This window comes from Microcaecilia unicolor, chromosome 7 (assembly GCF_901765095.1).
Source record: "Microcaecilia unicolor chromosome 7, aMicUni1.1, whole genome shotgun sequence".
Lineage (NCBI taxonomy): Eukaryota > Metazoa > Chordata > Amphibia > Gymnophiona > Siphonopidae > Microcaecilia > Microcaecilia unicolor.
The window spans coordinates 139,269,814-139,286,646 of NC_044037.1; the positions used below are offsets into that span (position 1 = coordinate 139,269,814).

General features: G+C 46.6%; 1 protein-coding gene across 1 annotated transcript in view; it reads right to left on the reverse strand.

Moving 5' to 3' along the window:
• TRPM8 (transient receptor potential cation channel subfamily M member 8) overlaps nt 1-16,833 on the reverse strand; it is a 1,843,971-nt gene that overhangs the window by 1,058,068 nt on the left and 769,070 nt on the right. Inside the window, 1 exon segment of the mRNA XM_030210821.1 lies at nt 8,199-8,399. Within this exon segment, the coding sequence (XP_030066681.1) occupies nt 8,199-8,399 (201 nt within the window).

Genomic DNA, 16,833 nt, shown 5'->3' on the forward strand with positions numbered 1-16,833 from the left:
AGATCAATGGACAGGTCTCCCCCCTTTTTGATTTACAAAGAGGTACACGCCAGGGATGTCCATTGTCGCCCCTTTTGTTTGCTATGGTGATGGAGCCCCTGGCGTGGGTAATTAGAAACGACCCGGGAATTACGGGTGTGAAGGTAGGAGATTGGGAATCCAAAGTTGCGCTTTTTGCCGATGATGTTCTGTTGACAATCACATCTCCTTTGGATTCCCTTCCAAAGCTATTTCAGACTATGGAGGACTATAGCAGGGTTTCTGGTTTCAAAATTAACTACACTAAGACGGAAGCATTAGCACAGGGAATGGAAACGCAAATATATCAGACCTGTCAAAGGTTGTTCCCCTTGAGGTGGGTGACTGATGGCATTAGATATCTGGGAGTCTTTCTCATTAGTAATTTGCACCGCCTAAGTGAGGTGAATTATAATCCCTTAGTGACTGAGCTCAAGACAGATTTGGATAGATGGGAACCGCTTGGACTGTCCTGGTTTGGCAGGATAGCCAGGGTAAAAATGAACATTTTGCCGCGATTATTATATCTTTTTCAATCGATACCACTGCCAATAGAAGAACACTTGCTTCAACGAGTGCAGAACCGTTTAACAAAGTTTATTTGGCAAGGGAAAACGCCGAGGATTCACTCTAATGTGACATATATGGCCCGTAAATCTAAGGGGGGCCTGGGAGTTCCTCATTTGGAATTTTATCATAGGGCATCCCAGGTCAAAGCGGCGATAGAATGGTTCCAGGAGACCTCTCATAAGCTTTGGATAAAGGCGGAGCAGCATTTACTTCGCAGCCCATTAAAATTAGGCCATCTGCTTTGGCTACCACCTAAACATAGAAAGTTGGGTGCATGGGTGAGCCCTGTTATCCGTTATACACTCATGTTGGGATAAAATGGAACGTAAAAGGAAAATTTACAACTCTAAGCTGTCTCCTATAGCATACAATTTGACTTTCCCTCTGGGATGTGAATCCTCGACGTTCACTAAATGGGCGCGGAGTGGTCTCGAGCTTTGGGGACAATTACTGAGTGGAGAGAGCTTTGTCACATTCTCAGAGTTAGCTGAAACTTACCATCTCCCTCAGAAGGATCAATATGCATACACACAACTAATCCACTTTTTACACTCCCCTGGGTTAAGAGCTAATCTATTTGAAGAGGTCACGTTCTTAGAGGAGCTTTGTGTAAGAGAACAGGGAACAAGGGGTCTAATTTCCTTGCTGTATGGATATTTGAGGGATGCACTTCCACAGAACTCTAGACATCGAGACCAGTGGGAAAAGGAACTAGGAGTAACGTACACAGAGGCGGAATGGCAGAGATTTGAAAGAGGATCTACTAAGATCTCCCCAGCCATCAATATTCAAGAGAATGCCACAAAAATATTATATCGATGGTATCTAACCCCAGTAAGATTGCATCACATGTTTAAAACAATATCCCAGAACTGTTGGAGAGAATGTGGTCAATTGGGCACCATGGGCCATATATGGTGGACCTGCAGAAAGGTGGGAGCATTTTGGAGAGCTATTCAAGTGAGGATGCAACAGTGGGTAGGAGTTGCTATACCATGGGACCCTGCCGTGTATTTATTTCATAAAAATATTCTGGGCCTCAAAGAGGAGGGTAAGATCTTAACTAAGCATTGTTTGTGTGCAGGCAGATTGATAATTGCACAAACAGCGAAACTGTCCCTCCATAATTAGGTGGAAAACTTTCCTTGGAAATATTGCAGAAAAAGAGAGACTATTAGTGAAGGAACGCAAACAAATGGCAAAATGGGAAAGAATATGGGCCCCCTTGGGCTTGGGACCATAGATGGGGTTGGTGTTAATAATCTGATTGTTGAATATGAGTGACATTGTTTTTTCTTTATTTTACATGCTGGGTAATGTACCGGGTTATTAGGGTGGGTTTCGTGGGTTTTTTTTTTTTTTTATCACTTCTTTGTGATCTCTTTGGGGAAAAATGGGAATAAAAAGTGAAGTCCAGATATAAGCTGTTTTTAGCTGTAAACCCTGTTAGTTGAATGTTACTTGATGTGAAAAGTAGAGAATGATATTTTTCTCTTGGTATCGTTGTTGTTGTCAACTGTTGCACAGGGTTTTTTTCATTTTTTCAATAAAGACTTCTTGTTAAATAAAAATAAAAAAAAATTTGTTTAATAAATCCTTGGAGACGGGACAGGTTCCGTGGGATTGGAGAATGGCGGAGGTGGCCCCTCTTCACAAAAGTGGTGATAGGGAAGAAGCCGGAAACTACAAGCCGGTAAGCCTCACTTCGATTATTGGAAAAGTATTGGAAGCGATGCTGAAGGAAAGGATAGTGAATTTCCTAGAAGCAAATAAGTTGCAAGATCCGAGACAACATGGTTTCACCAAAGGGAAATCGTGCCAAACGAATCTCATTGAATTCTTTGACTGGGTGACCGGAGAATTAAATCAAGGACGTGCTATGGACGCAATCTACTTAGATTTCAGCAAAGCTTTTGACATGGTTCCCCACAGGAGGCTCCTGAATAAACTACACAGGCTAAAGATAGGACCCGAAGTGGTGAACTGGATTAGGAACGCCAGAGGGTGGTGGTAAATAGAGTTCGCTCAGAGGAGGGAAAGGTGAGTAGTGGAGTGCTTCAGGGATCGGTGCTGTGGCCGATTCTATTCAATATATTTGTGAGTGACATTGCCGAAGGGTTACAAGGTAGTTTGCCTTTTTGCGGATGACACCAAGATTTGCAACAGAGTGGACACCCCGAAGGGAGTGGAAAACACGAAAAAAGATCTGTGGAAGCTAGAAGAATGGTCTAACGTTTAGCAATTAAAATTCAATGCGAAGAAATGCAAAGTGATGCATTTAGGGAGTAGAAATCCAAGGGAGACGTATGTGTTAGGCGGGGAGCGTCTGATAGGTACGGACGGGGAGAGGGATCATGGGGTGATAGTATCTGAGGACCTGAAGGCGACAAAACAGTGTGACAAATCGGTGGCCGTAGCTAGAAGATTGCTATGCTGTATAGAGAGAGGTGTGACCAGCAGAAGAAAAGAGGTTTTAATACCCCTGTATAAGACATTGGTGAGGCCCCATCTGGAGTATTGTGTTCAGTTTTGGAGGCCGTATCTTGCAAAGGATGTTAATAAAATGGAAGCAGTGCAAAGAAAAGCTATGAGAATGGTATTGAATTTGCGTTACAAGACGCACAGACATCCCAACGGCAGACGATCTTGCCAAGTACTTCAACGAGAAAATCATAAAATTACGGTCCACGTTACCACTTAACACCACTGACCACGAAAAATTTATGGACTGCATAGACTCAACCCCCGGTGAATACCCAGTGGATCAAATTTGGAACAGCTTCAATTTATTAACCAAAAACACTATTTCTCAAGCAATCAACAAATTTTCCAAAACCCACTCCAAATTGGACACCTGTCCCAGTTATCTAGTAAGGTCTGCCCCCAAACGCTTCATAACAGAACTTACTACATACCTGAACTACATGCTACAACACGGACTCTTCCCCAAAGACAAAGGAAACATATTACTCACACCGATACCCAAAGACCTAAAGAAAAAACTAAACGACACGACCAACTATCGACCAGTGGCATCCATCCCCCTAATTGTCAAAACAATGGAAAGTATGGTAACACAACAACTTACCAACTACTTAGACAAATTCACAATACTGCATGAATCACAGTCAGGATTCAGATCCAACCATAGTACAGAAACAGTGATAACCACTCTCATAACTAAATTCAAACAACTAATAGCAACAGGATACGCCTCCAATTCGACATGTCCAGCGCATTTGACATGGTTAGCCACCAAATACTCTCGAACATCTTAGACTACTTCGGGATTGGAGGAAACGTACTAAAGTGGTTCCAAGGATTCCTAAAAGCTAGAACCTACCAAGTGATCTCAAAATCAAAAACTTCAGTACCATGGACACCAGAATGTGGTGTTCCACAAGGATCACCGCTGTCATCAACCTTATTCAACCTAATGATGACACCTCTAGCTAAATCGCTATCCAACCAAGGTCTCAATCCATACATTTATGCAGATGATGTCACGATATACATCCCGTTCAAGCATGACCTAACAGAAATTGCAAAAGAAATCCAACATAGCCTCCAAATAATGAATTCATGGGCGGATGCATTTCAACTGAAACTAAACACAGAAAAGACACAGTGTCTCATCCTATCCTCACAATACAACTCAAACAAAAACAATACTATATACACCCCAGACTACACTCTTACGGTCTCCGATAGCTTGAAAATCCTGGGAGTAACGATTGATCGAAACCTCACACTAGAAGACCATGCGAAAAATACAACAAAGAAAATGTTCTACACCATGTGGAAACTTAAAAGAATCAAACCCTACTTCCCAAGAGACACATTCCGCTGCCTAGTACAGTCAATGGTGTTAAGCCACCTAGACTACTGCAACGCAATATATGCGGGTTGTAAAGAACAAGTCATTAAGAAGCTTCAGACAGCCCAAAATACAGCAGCCAGACTTATATTCGGGAAAGCAAAATACGAAAGCGCCAAACCGCTAAGAGAGAAACTACACTGGCTTCCACTAAAGGAACAAATTGCGTTCAAAATATGCACCATGGGCCATAAAATTATACATGGAGAAGCTCCGGCCTACATGTCAGACCTCATAGACCTACCTGCTAGGAATGCTAAAAGGTCAGCATGTACATTCCTCAACCTCCATTACCCCAACTGCAAAGGATTAAAATATAAGTCCACCTACGCAACCAGCTTCTCCTATATTTGCACACAGCTATGGAACGCGCTCCCGAAGACCATAAAGACAACGCAAGATCTAACCATCTTTTGTAAACTACTGAAAACAGACCTATTCAAAAAAGCATACAACAAACAATCATCCTAACTTCTAAACAACAACAACGAAGAATAAGACCGAAACGACATAACCACTGCCCAACACTAATACTCTCACCATAATACCATCACCTGAGCAACTTCATAAAGCCGACACCTACACAAGACCACAATGTATTCTTCTACCATGTATGTACGCACTTGATTGCAAAATCATGTGCATATCTAAAGTCCGGAAATGGCAATCGCCATAACGGCAAATGTAAGCCACATTGAGCCTGCAAATAGGTGGGAAAATGTGGGATACAAATGCTACAAATAAATAAAATAAATAAAATAAAAAGTATGAGGAGAGACTTGTTGACCTGAACATGTATACCCTGGAGGAAAGGAGAAACAGGGGAGATATGATACAGACGTTCAAATATTTGAAAGGTATTAATCCGCAAACGAACCTTTTCCAGAGAGGGGAAGGCGGTAGAACAAGAGGACATGAAATGAGATTGAAGGGGGGCAGACGCAAAAAAAAAGTCAGGAAGTATTTCTTCACAGAGAGAGTGGTGGATGCTTGGAATGCCCTTCCGTGGGAGATGGTGGAAATGAAAATGGTAACGGAATTCAAACATGCGTGGGATAAACATACAGGAATCCTGTTCAGAAGGAATGGATCCTCAGGAGCTTAGCCGAGATTGGGTGGCAGAGCCGGTGGTGGGAGGCGGGGCTGGTGGTTGGGAGGCGGGGATAGTGCTGGGCAAACTTATACGGTCTGTGCCAGAGCCGGTGGTGGGAGGCGGGACTGGTGGTTGGGAGGCGGGGATAGTGCTGGGCAGACATATACAGTCTGTGCCAGAGCTGGTGGTGGGAGGCGGGGCTGGTGGTTTGGAGGCGGGGATAATGCTGGGCAGACTTATACGGTCTGTGCCCTGAAGAGGACAGGTACAAATCAAGGTAGCACATATGAGTTTGTGTTGTTGGGCAGACTGGATGGACCGTGCAGGTCTTTTTCTGCCATCATCTACTATGTTACTATGTTATATTTATACAATACATATACAATAATCTGGAAATTAATTACCTAGATTTGAAGATGGCCAGAGATGGAGCTTGACGTACTGGCTAAAGAAGTCTATTCCAGGCATATGGTGCAGCAAGATAAAAGGAATGGAGTCTGGAGTTGGCAGTGGAGGAGAAGGGTTCAGATAAGATAGATTTACCCAATTAACAGAGTTCCTGGAGAAGAATGTAAGGAGAGATAAGAGTGGAGAGGTACTGAGGAGCTGCAGAGTGAATGCACTTGTAAGTCAGTAAGAGGAGTTTGAACTGTATGCAGAAATGGATAGGGAGCCAATGAAGTTACGCGAGGAAAGAGCTAATATGAGCATAGCAACACTGGCGGAATATAAGGCGTGCAGCAGAATGTTGAACAGATTGAAGGGGAGATAGATGGCTTAGTGGGAGACTTATGAGAAGTAAGTTGCAATAGTCTAAGTGAGAGATGATAAGAGTGTGGATAAGGGTTTTGGCAGTGTGCTCAGAAACTGAAAGGACGAATTTTGGTGATACTATAGAGAAAGAAACGACAGGTTTTAGCAGTATGTTGGATATATGCAGAGAAAGAGAGAGAAGAATCAAAGATAACCCCAAGGTAAACAAGGGGAGGGAAAGGGGAGAGGAGAATCGCGCTGGGTATGGATGGAGGGGGGCAGGGGACAGAAGGGAATTCAATTGCTGGATATACATGGAGGGCAGGGGAGAGGAGGGTTGCTGGAATGGGTGGATAGAGGGGATGGCAGGGGAGAGAGGAGGGTTGCTGGACATGGGTGGAGGGGAGGTCAGGGGAGAGGAGATTTGCTGGACATAGGTGGATGGAGGGGAGAGTAGAGTTGTTGGACATGGGTGCGTGGCTAGAGGGGAGAGGAGGGTTGCTGGACATGGGTGGAGGGGAGGTCAGGGGAGAGGAGATTTGCTGGACATAGGTGGATGGAGGGGAGAGTAGAGTTGCTGGACATGGGTGGGTGGCTAGAGGGGAGAGGAGGGTTGCTGGACATGGGTGGATGGAGGGGAGGGCAGGGGAGAGAGAGGAGGGTTGCTGGACATGGGTGGCTAGAGGGGAGGGCAGGGGAGAGAGAGGAGGGTTGCTGGACATGGGTGGCTAGAGGGGAGAAGAGGGTTGCTGGACATGGATGGCGAGACGGGAAGACAGGAAGGAGATGCACATGAATGAAGGGGAGACATTCTGGACATGCATGGAGGGGAGGGAAGACAGAGGAAGGAGATGAGATGAGGGAAAAGGGAGAAAACCTGCACATCAATGGAGAAAATAGGCAGAAGCTGGATCCACTGGACAGTCAAGTCTGCAGAGGACCCAGCTTTTACTTACGGATGTAAGGCAAGAAATGAAGAAGAAAGGTTGAGCAACCACTTTATTCTTTGACATATGATACATAGCTAATATCTAAATTTAATAAAAGGTATTAATTGTGACTTTTATTTTTATTTATTTATTTTTTCTGTGTGTTATCAGACAATTATGGATTTACCCTCCACCCCTGGCCCCACCCCTAACAGTTGGGCCACCGACCGCCTATGGGTCCAATAAAGTTTTTTTGAGGAGTGGTGTAAGTATGGCATGTTTGAAGGAATCAGGAACATTTGCAGTGGAAAGTGAAAGATTGAGGATATGATAGATAGAAAGGATGACTGTAAGTACATACGTGTTTCAATACTGGGACAGAAAGAAGGTCCATCAAGCCTGTTCCCAACAGTGGCCAATCCAGATCACAAGTACCTGGCAACATCCCAAAACAGTACAATACATTTTATGCTGCTTATCCTAGAAATAAGCAGTGGATATTCCGAAGTCCATTTTAATAATGGCTTATGGACTTTTAGGAAGCTATCCAAACCTTTTTTAAACCCCTCTCCGCTAACTGCTTTTACCACAGAATTTAATTACACGTTGAGTGAAGAAATATGTTCTCTGATTCATTTTAAATTTACTACTTTCTAGCTTCATTTTGTGCCCCCTAGTCCTAATTTGTTTGGATAGATTCAGGTCTATCTGTTCCTCTCCATCTGTGTAAAGAGCCCTGCAGCGACAAACATTAGCAACCTCACCAGACATTTTCTGCATTTTTAAAGTCACTTTTCTTCTCCTCACAGCCAGCTATGTCTGACTCTTAGCAGTGTTTTTAAGTGATTAGATTTTTCTACTTTTTATATATTTCATATATCAGCAAAACAAAACAGTATCCCACATTAGTAACTATACCCTTATGACAATAAACATAAAATTACATTATATAACATACCCATCGTATCCAGCTTTCTGTCTCTTCTTCTGTCATTCGAGACACTGTACGTGGTAAGTATCTCACCAACTTCTCTTTAATAGTGGAAGAGGCCACTGAAGAACCTTCAGCCTCCACAAGACTTGCAATGACATCAGCTGTCTGTCCTGATCCCTCTACCACTACACAGGGAATTTTACTTTTGATGGCCACATTGATGGCCTAGAAAAAGAACAAAAAAGTGAAGCTTCTATAGTTTATTTATTTATTACATTTGTACCCCACGCTTTCCCACACATGGCAGGCTCAATGCGGCTTACATAGTAACAATATAAAGAAATTACAAAGTCATAAGAAGAATATACAGTTTGTAGTAAAAGCAAAAATAATGGGGTTAACGGATAAGTAAATTGAGCATGGGAGGGATTGGGTGCAGAAGGAAATGAGCGTTGGGAGGTAGGCGTAGGAAGATAGAGAGGTAGCAAAAAGGATAATGGGAAACATGGTCAATGTATAACAGTTGTCAATAAGAATCATGTGGGCAAGTTTTGGTTAGGTTGAATCGTTAGGATAGGCTATCTTGAAGAGATGGGTCTTCAGTGCTTTTCTGAAGGGCAGAAGGCCATTAATGGTACAGATAGGTAGAGCATTCCAAAGCTAGCTGAAAAGGAAAAAGGGTCATTCCATGCCAAGTGGTCTAAACCTTCCCACCATCATGTCTCCAACCCTGTTCAAACTTCATCTGTCGCGCAAGTCAGGTGCCAAAAGAAGCCTCCCAAAATCCGAGGTCTCCAACCGCAACAGCTGCAGATCCAGACCCCCCCTCTGAAAGGCCGTCAATGGAACTTGTGCTAGGAAAATTGGCAAGCTAATACAAATAACCTGGAGTGTTTAACATACACATTAAAATAGCCAAAACTATGTTTAATTTAAAATATATTTAATTACTTATTATTTGATTAACCATATAGGTTGAAGGCAAAGTTCAGCAAACCCTGAAGGATAAAGCAGTGGAAAATGGAACTAGTGGTAGCTTTGTTTTAAACATTTTATTCACATAAGATAACTAAATCATTTTAAAAAGTGGCCAATCCAAAGAAGTTCAGATTATCTATTTAAGGGTGAAAGTTATCGAGGTGCAGAAAAAAACATACTTTTATCACTCTTTGATTTACCATGGGAGTCAGGAATCTGCAGTATTTGACTCCCATGGTAAATGAATAGCACTGCTTGTGGGCCACTAATGGTCATGTTTCTTTATAAAGAAACATGCTCCCTAGGGTTAGTAGCATGAGACTACCTCTAAGGGTGCCATTTTGGAAACAAAGCTGGCAGGATAGGAGCAACTGGGGATCACTCCTGCCCTAGGACTAATGGACCTCTGGTACAGAGTCGATAGGCCATGGGGGCGAGGGGGGGGGGGGGGGGAGTCATTTGGGTAGTGAAGGGGGTGAGTGGAATTTGATCAGGGGGTGGGTAGAGTTTGATTGCGGTGGTTAGTGTGATTGAGGAAGGTGAGAGGATGTGATCAGGGTACGGAGGAACAGCACCATCCGCTTTAAGCTCCAATGCGGAAGCATCAGGCCACAGCTTTAAGGCCTGATGCTCCTGGCACAGTAAAATAACCCTACCTCTTTGCAGAGGTTATTTTACCATTATTTAATGGCCATAATACACCTTGCGGTGTACACTCGGTGATCATCCAAGTCGTGGTCTGTTTTTATATAGTAATAAGCTGTTTTATATTCATTTGCATTGTGACAAAGCTAGCACTTCGGGCCCCACAGAGAAGCAGCTAATCCCTGAACTACGGTTCCCAGAAGCCCTTGCAAGCAGGAGAGGGGAGGGTAGCCCCAAAAGGGTGGAATGGATTTCCAACCCCACCAGGGGGAGCAGTGGCTCAGTGCTAGGGAAGCCAGTTACTCCCTTCCCCACTAGAGGGAGAAGGGGAGGTGAAGCTCTCTTTTTCATCAAGCACTGCCATTTCCTCCCCTCACCCTCCCCACTGACAGTTTGAACTTCGTGGGTGTGGCTTGGATCTCTTTCAGGGAGAGAAAACTAACAACTTATAGCAGCAGCTTCAGAGAGCATTTTCCATCTCACAGATAGGCTGCAGAGAATACCTTCTCCTGCTTTAGACTTAGCCTGGCCTCAGAATGACATCCTATAGTATATCTCCTATCACCTTCTCCCACTACTCCAACCAGAGTTACACCTAATCACACTGACCACCCTTCAACATCTTCTGTCCTTCTGTGACTGTTCTCTTGTGCTTGACTGCTTAAATATTTTAAATTTAAATGCTTTACTTTTTGTCTATTAGATTGTAAGCTCTTTGAGCAGGGACTGTCTTTCTTCTGTGTTTGTACAGCGCTGCGTACACTTTGTAGCGCTCTAGAAATGTTAAATAGTAGTAGTAGTAGAAGCTCAGTCCCTTAGCTGCATCGCTAGTATATAATTTCCTCCAGCTGTGAGAGGAGGGAGAGATTTCTGGGTGGCTCCCAGCCACCAGGAGGGAGAGGAAACTGAGTGAGAGAGAAGCTGCCGTGGAGGACAAGAAGGGCCTGCCACTGGAACTTCCCTGGGGGGGAAGAGTAATCTGCCATGGAGTGGGAGAATGTAAATGTAGCCCTGTCCAGCACATGAAGGCAGTGTGAGAGACCACAGGGATGTGGTGCTGTGAGCTGCCAGCCCTGATTGGTACAGGGTCCTCCTGGGCAGGGCCGCCGAGAGGGGGAGACAGGGGGGACAAAATTCCCCGGGCCCGGGCCTCCTGGGGGGCCTGGCGCCGCTGCCACAGTCTAGCTCACCCGCCCTCCGTCGCTCCCTGGCATTGAACTTAAGTGCCTCACCTTCGAAAGTGAAGCAAGCAGCAGCAGACCACTCTTTCCTTCCGTGTCCCGCCCTCGCCTGACGTAACTTCCGCGAGGGCGGGACACAGAAGGAAGGAGTGGTCTACCGCTGCTTGTTGCTGCGCTTTCGAAGGTGAGGTGCTTAAGGTCAGTGCAGAGGGCCCGGGGTGGAGAGAGGGGCCTGGTGGAGGGGGGCCTGGTGGTGGGTGGAGGGGGCCCGGTGACCTTGGGTGGGGGGGCCGGGAGCGGCCTTGTCCCGGGCCTGGCCCAGTCTCTCGGTGGCCCTGCTCCTGGGTGCTGTGAAGAGGACAGGGGCATTAAGTAGTGGTTTCCTTTGAAGAGACTGTGAAAGGGTTGAATTATTGGAATGTATAGAACAGCAGGCTGAACTTTGACTGAGCCCTTCTGAGGGAGAGGGGAAGGTACTGCAAAGGAAGTGGGCCTGAACTGTTAAGGAACTGAATGTTGACTGGAGTTTGGAACCCAGCCTGAACCCTGTTTGTGAACTGCATTTCAATTTTGAGAGTGGAACTGAATTGAGAATAAAGCACTTTGGTCTTAAGTCCATATGGCAGTCTGGTTCTTTTCTGGAAACCTGTGAGCCTAACAGGGCTGCTGGCCCCAACCCAGAGTGGAGGAAGCGGACCCCTTTACAGCATGTTTTGCTTCTCTTTCCTATGTAACCTATGATGACCTAAATATTACTGCATTAGGACGAGAAAAGGTGCATTAGAGCCCTTTAAATCCCCTTAAGGGGCTAATAATGTTAGGTATTGACCTAATGTATCTTGTTAACTTCTCCTCTTAAACTCTAACCTTACATGTTTTGACATGATAGCCTTTGTCAGGGAGTTATAATAATTCTGGAGAACACTACTGAGAAAGACATGGCAACAAGGAGTTTGAAGATTTTTTTTTTTAACAACAACAAGGAATAAAATGTGAAAAAAATATATTTTTTGAAAAAAGAATGGCACCCTACATGTATCAACCCCAAAACAACAGACTATTTCTCAAAAATTCTGCCCTTTCCATGTGCAGACAAACAAAGATCAGGACAAAATAAAAGTCCAGAGTATATTTTTAGTAGATAAACCATCCAACAATGCCAAACACAGGCTGTGTTCGCCTACTCATGGGCTATGTCAGGGACTATAATCAAACTAAAATACATCCATATTAATCTGAACATATAAAACTAAAATAATTTTAAAACCATGACATGCAACATATATATACAAAGAATGAAAAAATATATAGATACTAGTGGAACCCAGCCCGTTTCCTCAACAATTAAACGGGCCCTAGAAAGGCTCTCTTGTAAGTGATTTTTTTGTCTCTCCCCTGCCCTGCCCTCCCCCCTCCCCTCCATGTCCAGCGATTCTTCCCTTCCCTCCCCTCCATGTCCAGCGATTCTCCTCTTTCCTGCCCTCCCATCCGTGTCCCGCAATTCTTTTCTCTCCTGTCCTCTCCTCCCATCCCATCCCATCCATGTCCCGTGATTCTGCCCTGCCCTCAATGTGCCGCAATTCTCTCTTCCTTTGTACCTCATCATTTTCTGGCTGGCCTGGTTGGCTTCCCTTCCGTTGGTAACATCCTGACGTCAGCTCGCCTCCAGCGTACCCTTCCCTCTCACTGTTCTGCTCTCTGACGTCATTACGTTTTGATGAGAGGGTGGGGGAGTGAGGGGGAATGGAACGCTGGAGGCTGGCTGACGTCATGAGATGTTACGAACCCAGACAGCCAGACAGCGATGGAACGTTGGCGGTGCAAATTATTATATAGGATATAAATATAACAAACCAATCAAATAGTGGAGGAGTGGCCTAGTGGTTATAAAACAGGTGGGAAATCAGGAGACGAAAGGCAAATTTGGTTCCAAATAAGGCAACTTTATTGCTAGCAAGTGAACAGCACCGAGTAGCCTCGGGACACTGTGTGTCATAAATCATCTGACGCTTACATTTATACTTCCCTACTGGGCCTGCGCATTTGGCCCCTTACACGTCATACTTGTCATGCGCAGTAAACATTTGTAGTTCTTACAGTACAAAGTTGTAGTCCCAGTACGTACACACGTCATAACACTGAAATGATACTGGCAAGAAAAACGAAACTTAGCAGCTTATTCTGTACACACACAATGCTCCCTTCTAGCACAGGAGATAAGGTGCGGCTCAGGAATGCAGGGGGGTGTCAGCACCCTCCAAGGTCGCCTATTCAGATGGCGTTGCTACGTGCAAGCTGGTCTTGTATAGGCCTTGCAAACTACTGTTACAAGCTATATATCTAATAGCCCTGCATTCTGTCTGTACATTAGTAAACAGCAAACTTGTCTTGTTAGTAAACAGTAAAACTGGATAAGGCACAAATGTCCAGTGCAGTAATAAGGTGTGGCCAAACAGCCAAAAGCAGAGGTAGAGTGCATAAGTAAAAGTCCATCAGTAGGCACAAAACATGAGGTTGTCCTGTTGCTCAGTAGTATTCAGGTAGTACCGGCGTTCCACTCCTTCATTCCCCCCTTTTGATACTTGAACATCCATTCTGGTGGAGAGTATCACCTCCATGATCCTGACCCACAGTTTGTACGCCAAACTGAAAGGACCTGAACTCGAGGGCCAAAATCTCCAGTGGGAGAAACACGAACTGAAAGCCCTTCAGGACCTCAAGGAGGCCCTTGTGTCCCCACCAGCGCTCGGACTGCCAGATGTGACTAAGCCGTTCTACTTGTTCATCGACGAAAAGAAGGGATTGGCACTTGGAGTCCTTACCCAACTGGTCGGTACCTGGCAACGCCCTGTAGCATACCTCTCCAAGAGCATGGACAACGTGGCACGAGGATGGCCGGGCTGCCTACGCAGCATTGCGGCTGCTTGTCTCCTGATACACGAGGCCAATAAACTCACATTCGGCCAAACACTTTTTGTGACCACACCCCACACCATCCGCGGCCTACTCGAGAGCCACGGACCCAGATGGATGACCAACTCCCGATTGGTCAAATACCAAGCCCTCCTGTGCGAAAATCCGGAGGTGCGGATCCTGGACACGACCAACCTCAATCCTGCCACCCTCCTTCCGGCCCCTGAACCACCACTCCACGACTGCGAAGAGGTAATGGCCACTGTGCACTCGAGCAGACCTGACCTGAAGGATCAACCCTGGCAAGGGGGCATCACCCTTTTTACCGATGGAAGCAGCCAGGTGATAGAGGGAATTCGAAGAGCTGGCTATGCGGTGGTATCTGAGGACCATGTGATCGAGGCTATGGCTCTGACACCCGGAACATCAGCCCAGAAGGCGGAGCTGATCGCCCTCACCAGAGCCCTCCTATGGGCTGAAGGAAAAGTTGTCAACATTTACACCGACTCCAAATACGCTTTCCTCACCCTCCAGGTGCACGGAGCCTTGTACAAGGAGAGGGGATATCTAACAGCTGAAGGGAAAGGACTTGCAAATGCCGCTGAGATCTGCCAATTACTCGAGTCGGTATGGAAGCCGAAGAAGGTGGCCGTGATGCACTGCAGGGCCCACACTGGAAGAACGGACCCTATCGCCCGGGGAAATCAGCGGGCAGACGACGCTGCAAAAAGGGCAAGTCAGCTCCCCTACTCCTCTCACCCTTCTGACCCCGTACTCGTCGTCCAGCTCCCTACGGAGACCCCTATTTACACCCCCCAAGAAACGGAATGGGCCCAACAAGAGGGTCTACAGTCACGCAATGGCTGGTGGATACTACAGGATGGGCGCATATGGATACCCGAAGCCTTGGCCTGGACGGTGGCCAAGGAGGCTCACGACCGCACCCATCTGGGAAGGGACGCCCTGGGGCGCTTACTTGAAAAGACCTACTACATCAACAAACTATCCCTGTGGACCAAAAACGCTTCCAGCCGATGCGCGACTTGTGCCCGGAACAACCCTCGAACGGGGCCCGGCCCTATGCCAGGACATGTTCTCCGAGGCACCAGCCCTTTCCACGTGTGCCAGATTGACTTCACACACATGCCCCCGGCGCGCAGCTACAAAGCTATCCTCGTCGCCGTGTGTACCTACACCGGATGGATTGAAGCCCAGCCTACTAGAACGGAAATGGCTAAAGAAGTTACCTCCCTACTGCTTCATCAAATCCTACCCAGATACGGCCTCCCCAAGCAAATAAACTCTGACAACGGTCCCGCCTTCGCTAGCGAAGTAACACAACAGCTCAGTACCAAACTGGGCCTCGATTGGAAGTTGCATTGTGCCTGGAGACCCCAAAGCAGTGGAGTAGTGGAGAGGGCTAACCGATCCCTGAAGAACCAGCTAGCCAAGCTATGCCAAGAAGCAAAAGCCAAATGGCCCGACCTGCTTCCACTGGCCTTGCTGCATCTTAGGTGTACCCCCAAGGCTACCGGCCTTACTCCCTACGAGATGATGTATGCTAGGCCACCACCACTACCCTCCTTTCCCGACTCCTTGCAGATACAGGGTGAGAGTTCCTTAGTGAAACAGATGAGAGCCTTACACCAGGTAGTGCAAGACATCCAGCAGTACACTGAAAGAGTAGCTCCCTTGGTCCTCACCAATCCTACGCACAGGTTCAGGGTGGGAGACGAGGTTTGGGTAAAAGAGTGGGATGAATCTGACTGCCTAAAGCCAAAATGGAAGGGGCCCTCCCTTGTTCTCCTAACGACCTCCACCGCTGTTAAAATTGCAGGAAGCCCAGTGTGGATACATTGGACCCGATTGAAGCCTGCTGCTCCCACTAGCGGCTCCCTGAAGCGTTGGACTGCGCACCAACATCCTGACGCTCCATTACGGCTGACTCTAAGAAAGACGTGAACCACCAGATTCATGCCTGCCCAGCAACAGGAACTCAGTTTCTGGACCCACTGCGTTTTTGGCTCTCTTTTTATCGCAGCCATAATCGTGGGCCTTATCATCTTCTTGCTGCAAAGGCTCGGATACCTTCCACCGCATATATGATGCTGAGCCTACTACTCCTCCTTTGCTCAGTCCCGAGCTATTACCCCTTGAGCCAGAACTGTACTGAATGTTTGCGCCTCGTGCGCCACCGTATAGAGGGAGGATATCACCTAGTCACTACCCTCATTCACCAGACGCAGCCCCCGGAAGGCGATTGCCAGTTTCTCCCGACTTGTGCCCTCATCACTCCGAATGGCCTCCAACAGTTCCACAGATGCCTCCAAGGAAATCTCACTATCTGCCACAGCCCTACCAAACCAAGATACTACAATGTCACCCTCAGCGTAGGACTCCCTGCGTATGTGGCCGGACCTCCGGGAGTCGAGGGAGATGGCATTCTGTATTACATTAATTCTACTCGTATCCTTGTCGGTGGCATCCAAACTGTAGCAACCCTCACCTTCGACGTCTGTGCCGCCATGGACAAGCACCCTTGGTCTCGCAAGTGTGGTAGCCAGAGTTGGCGAGAGGCATACGTTAAGGACCACAAGTATGTCTGCCCCTTCAGTCCAGACATGAGATGCTGCTCCCCGTGGGTGTGGCTCCCATGCGCCGGCGACACTCGAGCCTCGGGCTGGGACCGAGTATGTGCTTATACGGGAGGAGGATATGCCGGATGCGCCGGCCTGGGCGAATTTCGTCGAGGTTCTGGTAACTATGTGTCCCTAGACTGGCCCATCCGAGGACACGACATGCCCTGGAGAGGAACGTGGGGCCTCGGCATTGACGGCGGAGGAATGGATCCGTTGACATATATTACCATATATCAGAGTCTCGAAACGAAGCCTCCTACACACTACCAGACTACTGTTGTCGGTTACCAAGACGTATTTGAT